The sequence below is a fragment of the Lycorma delicatula genome, chromosome 1, assembly GCF_047948215.1.
Source record: "Lycorma delicatula isolate Av1 chromosome 1, ASM4794821v1, whole genome shotgun sequence".
Classification (NCBI taxonomy): Eukaryota; Metazoa; Arthropoda; class Insecta; order Hemiptera; family Fulgoridae; genus Lycorma; species Lycorma delicatula.
In genome coordinates, this window is record NC_134455.1 from 129,695,389 (window position 1) to 129,701,388 (window position 6,000).

The 6,000-nt window shown below is 26.3% G+C and overlaps 1 protein-coding gene across 3 annotated transcripts in view; it reads right to left on the bottom strand.

Moving 5' to 3' along the window:
* Positions 1-4,238, bottom strand: part of Npc1a (Niemann-Pick type C-1a) — a 499,866-nt gene extending 495,628 nt beyond the window's left edge. For all 3 annotated transcript variants that reach the window (XM_075361101.1, XM_075361091.1, XM_075361084.1), the window contains exon 1: positions 3,848-4,238. In XM_075361101.1, coding sequence (XP_075217216.1) covers positions 3,848-3,925 — 78 coding nt within the window. In that variant the 5' untranslated portion in view covers positions 3,926-4,238. The remainder of the gene's footprint in view (positions 1-3,847) is intronic.
* Between the last annotated feature and the right edge of the window lie 1,762 nt (positions 4,239-6,000).

The following is a 6,000-nucleotide window of genomic DNA, read 5'->3' on the forward strand; positions in this document are numbered from 1 at the left end:
CAGTTAAGAAGAAGTCAAAAATCCAAACTTTTTTGATTTTGGACTTTCTTGGATACTTTGGTTCAGTCGATTGCAATCAAAAGAGAGATGTACAACTAGATATTACAACAGTCCTAAATCCAAAATTTCAACATAATACAGCTAATCGTTTCTATAGATACATATGGACGTCACGCCGAAACTAGTAAAAATGAATATTTCCGTTGAAATCTGAAAACCGAAATTTTTCGCCATCCCAATACTTCTTTTACTTTGTACAAGGAAGTAAAAAAGATAATATTACTTAAAATCTACATACATAGCAACCAAGCTATTATCTAGTCAAATTTTTTTGTTTTCTATACTCATACATAAATTACATTTGTAACTTTCAGTCTGTTTTTTTACTCCCTTGTACGAAGTAAAGGAAGTATTGTGATCGCGAAAAATTTAGGTTACCAGATTTCAACGGAAATATCCATTTTGACCTTCCCTGAATCCATTTTGACTAGTTTCGGCGTAACGTCTGTACGTACGTATCTCACATAACTCAAAAAAGATTAGCCGTAGGATGTTGAAATTTTGGATTTAGGGCTGCTGTAACATCTAGTTGTGCAGCACCCCTTTTCATTGCAATTGACTGAACCAAAAGTGTCCAAAAAAAAAGCCCAAAATCGAAACAAATTAGGATTTTGGACTTTTTCTTAACTGCAGTAAAAAGCCATCATTGAAAGCTTTTCAACGATATATCATACGTTGTACTTATTTTCATTCGTTCCAGAGTTATAGCCAAATAAGAGTTTAATTAATGGAATATTTGGATATTGCAAGGGGAAGTCACATCGGTTCGAATCCGACTTCATCTCCGTTTTTTACCTTTTTTTAATTTAAATATGTTAATTTATTAATAATTATTAACTTCCGATTGTAAAAAAAATTACGATATTGAATAATAACAATAAAAAAAAATTATGAAAAATATCAAAAATTATTAATGAAATAAAATTTTACGTACTTTTCATTAAAAAAAAAAGTGTATATGTAATTTAATAGGCGTACAAGGAAGTCATCTGGTCCCCACATCAATTTTTTTTTTCTATCATCATGTAAAAATATTTTAAAATATCTTAAAAGAGATAGTTAATTTTACAAATGATATATAAACCTCTTACAAATTATTTATTCCATTTTCTGATAACTTTTATTTTAATTACTATGAGTGTAGTTAAATAAAATAGATTTCAAACCGAAAAATAACATTTTCAACAACTTCCATTGGATATACGTTTTGAAATCTCAAACGGGGTTCAGTCCCTTTTTATTGAAATAATTTTCTTTGTAACTCGCTCAGGATGAATTTTAAAAAATTCAAATAAATTAAAGAACATAATATTTCGAGACAGTTTTTATACAAAATATTTTCTTTAAATTTTGACTACAGCTATCCCTTTTCATGCAGTTTCTTTCTGCGTATATATATATTTTTTAAATTATATTTCAACCTTATTTAGTTCAACGCAACATTTTGGCGTAAATACAAAAAGAGCCGATATTCTTCTGAGAAAGCTGGTAGCACAAAGACCTTCATTCATACTGCGAATACTATTTTTATAAAATTTAAAAAAAACTCCGATTCATGTAATAAAATTAATTTTTGAAATAATTACAAAATAGGTTAATTTATACAATAGTAAACGAATAAAGTAAATTTAATTTTAACAGTCAACGTCATGCACACTAAAATTTCAGATACATACTGACATTCTACAAATTAGAGAGTGGAATTTATGAAATTAAAAACCTATCATATTATGTTTCTCTAGAATAAAACGTGAAATATCATAATAGTGAACGTGAAATACCAAATACTTTTTAAAGAAAAGAAAAGGAAACCAATCCCACATTTAAAATTATCGTTATTTGCAATTTAATCTAAATAATAGTACCTAAACTAATGAGAATATTCAATAGTCCTTATTTTAAAATAACATTTTTTTATATCATCTATTTAAATTTTATACGATAGTTGGTTAAATAAAAAAAGAACTCGTCTTAAATGTGCGTGAGTGTTACGCATATTTAATCGCTGCTTGTTACTCGTCGGTTTTAAAATTAATTGTAAACACAGTTTAATAAAAAAATATTAAATTTTATTCTTTAAAATTACAATACCTGTAGATTTACGTATTTCTACAGAACAGGGCTCAATTTTAAACTAGCTGAAATTTAAACATCACAAATGAAGACGTGAAGAATAGAAATAGCTAGATTTTCGTAGGTATTCTGAGATAATATAAATATCATAAGAAAATAACAAACGGACAGAAAGGAGCAAGCTTTGTTGCCCGGAACAACTTCCGTTAACAGGACTCTTCTAGCATACCTATTAATTTAACAATACGCTGTCCATGAAGGAGCCAAATTTCTATTCGACACCTTTTAAACTTATGATGCTGGAACGTATTATGCCAACCTCAGATCTTTTATTTTAAATATTTTAGTTACAAGTACCAGAACAAGTTTATTAAATTACAAAAGTTTAATAGAGAATCAGTTTTCAATATTTACTAAATGGAATCGAGATTATAACTCTTCTTTTTACTAATCTGTCCAGTAATAAGATTTTAATGAGCGTGAAAATAGGGTTAAACGCAACTTTAAAATTGCATTCAATGAAAACAGTATTGTTCAGGTACTTCAATTTTCTTGACGTATCAATCGAACTGTTCAATTGGAAAGGTCTTCTGATAAATTAAATTCTAATACCGTTAATAATACCGATTTTAAAAGATGCAAGCTAGGAAGAAGAAAGAAGCAACACCAATTATACTTACCGACTGAACAATTAAATAAAGAATTCCTGTTTCTTACAATTTTTATCCCAAATATTCAAGATGAAATTAAAAATATTATGAAAGTAGTACACATGATAATAAATATTGATGAAAGTGACGTGATGAGAATTAATTTTATTACGAATTTTGTAATTATATAAAATAAAAACCTAAGAAAAATTATTGTACCAGTTATTTTTTATACTCAATAGTACTAGTTATTGTTTATTTCAATATAACAAATACACATACACGTAAATGTTTGAACTTAATACACAATAACACAGGTAAACAGAATTAACTCTAAAAACGAACTATGTTATTATGAACGATATCAATAAATACTAAATAGTTTATGTGTGTGTGTGTGTATGTCGTAATTTGAGAGTGTGTGTGTATACATACACACAGACTCTAAAATTATATATATATATATTTACATAAATGCCGGCATGAATAGCGCAATAAAATTCACCGACCAAACGAAATATTTAAAAATTGTTACCTTCAACATTTAACAAATTCTCTAAGACGATATGCTGCATAAAATTCTTTGCAAAGCACTGCAGAAAATTTCTGCATATTATAATTTATGAAGATATATTATTTCCCTTTAGGCCTTGGTGTAATTAGTATATAAACGTCTTTAAATCTATCTAAATCAACTGAATGATAATTGTTATCGCCTAGTAAAAAAATAATAATGAAACACGCTAGGTGTTATAGGTCTAACGAATAAATGGAATTAAAGAAATAATATATAAATAAACATACAAACATAAAACATTGGTATTAATTAAATTAATCAGAATGCTAAGTTAGAAAGGGATGTTTTTTTTTAAATAAACACTCCATCATAACCGGTAAAATTGTTCTGACATCTAAACAAATATCATAAACGTAAGTAACAAATTTAACAAATAATATTCTTATCCATTTTTCAATAAAACTATTCTAGTATTTCAACGTACAACAACTTCAAAGAATCAATCATTAAAAAATGATAAATACAAATAAAAAATGATCAGTCTTACCTGCACATTAAAGAATAGAAGGCACGAAACTACAAGGAGCATAGTATTACTTAAATTATACATTCTGTAATATGTCATCTAACTCTTCTTTGTAAATTCAGCATCGAATTTGCTTTCTTCTAGGGCTTTTTAACATTTAGGGTTCAGTATTTGTAATCAAAAAAAATGTGGAGTACAATATAGGTTAGGTCACGAATAATTGATTTTTTTGACACTACGAACGGAATGATACGTGTATCTTACTCTAACTATTATTAAATAACTACTTAAAACAAAATTAAAATTTAAAACTAAAATGTTTGTGTCGTCAAAAAGCTAAACTGTTCTTCTTTTCAACGTACCGAACCACAGTTCGCAACATACTGAAGTGACAGCTTTCTGGTTGAGTAGCAAGCTTTCCAACCGAACTCGCTTAGAAACGGTCTCCGTCATGAGCTCCTCTCCCACCCTTACCTTTTTAACACACCTAGCGCTCGTAGTATCCAGTACGGAAGTTACAAAAAGAAACAATCTTTTTTCGTAGAGGTTCTTTGGAAATTGTTACCTTCAACATTTAACAAATTCTCTAAGACGATATGCTGCATAAAATTCTTTGCAAAGGACAATATAAAAATAATTGTATTCAACTCTCAACAAAACGACGAACAAATTTATAATATTTCCTTTATTGTACTTGAGTAACTTTTGTTTAAAATGAAAGGAAATCTACCTTCACTGATAAATAAATATTTGTCAACTTTATCTAAAATATTTTCATTATATTAATTGAAATAAAACGAAAATTTCACCTTATAAAGTTTTAAAAGTAGAACACTACTTTTAAATGTTGTCAGTGGCTCAACCTTCATTTTTAATATCAAAAATTAAAAATATAGAATATTATTTTTATCTTTAGTCAGACAAACTAAAAGTGACTGATACTGTTCAATATATATTATTATCTTTATCTTAGCAGACATAAGGAGCAATCTTAATGAATTTATTATATTTAAATTGCGTCTATTCATCTATAATACCACTGTAGTTTAAATTTTAATGACTGTACTTACAAATGATTTCAATCTAATATTTCTTTATTTAATTATTTGCAATTTTCTATATGTTTATGTCACTTTCTATATTTCTTGTTTTACATGATGCATTTACTAAAAATAGATATAGTCACATTTCATTTCTCTTTATAATAAATTACCTGTACTAAAATGCTATAAAATAAAATAAAATACCAAAATAACATATAAAATAATTCCACATTAATTTTATATTCATTTAATTTAAAAAATAAATTTTTAAATTATTACTTTTATTGTTACTAATTTTTTATTACTATTTTTTGTGTTATATTTATTTTGTTAGTAAATTATGTTATCATGTGTTAGTGTGATACAATGTATAGATTCTGTCATCTAGCCTATTAAATGCTGTAGCGTGTTCTGCTGTATATTATGAATTTATTTTCAATTTATCTTAATCTATAATTTTGTTAATTTTTGTATTATTAAAACAACTTTTTTGAGCTGAACAAATTTTGTGTTCATATCAATGAAATAAATGTTTGTTAATTGTGGTAATCATCAGGTTGGTCTAGTGATAAAATCATAATCATAAATAATCTATGGTAAAATTAACAAATAACAAATAAAACTGTGGTAATAGATTTTATGTATTTTTCTGTAAATAGTTATAATAATTGAGCTATTTTTGTTTATTATAATCATATCAATGAAGTTTACATGATCATTAATTTATAGTTTTTTGAATGAATTTTCCATTTAAGTAATATATTCATTATTGTATTTTTCTTTAAGTATTACATAAGCTGCATCAACATATCTTTACCATATATTAAGTATGTGTTGTATGGTATATTATTGTATCCTGAATCTGTAGGCACATTTCAGATAAAGTATTACTATATTATTGTTAGTTAAAACTACTGCTGCCATCTATTAAAATTAACTCATTAAACAACTTAAGAGAGAAATAAAGATTGATAAGAAGAAAAACTGTTATGAATCACACAACTTTGTAGTAGATTAATAGATTTCAGAATTTTTTAACAACTTAAAGATGTGGAAGTAAAACTGATTAATTCTTGCAAATATCAGGAACCATTAAAAGGATGTTATTAAAAAGAGTGAAGATGGATAGAT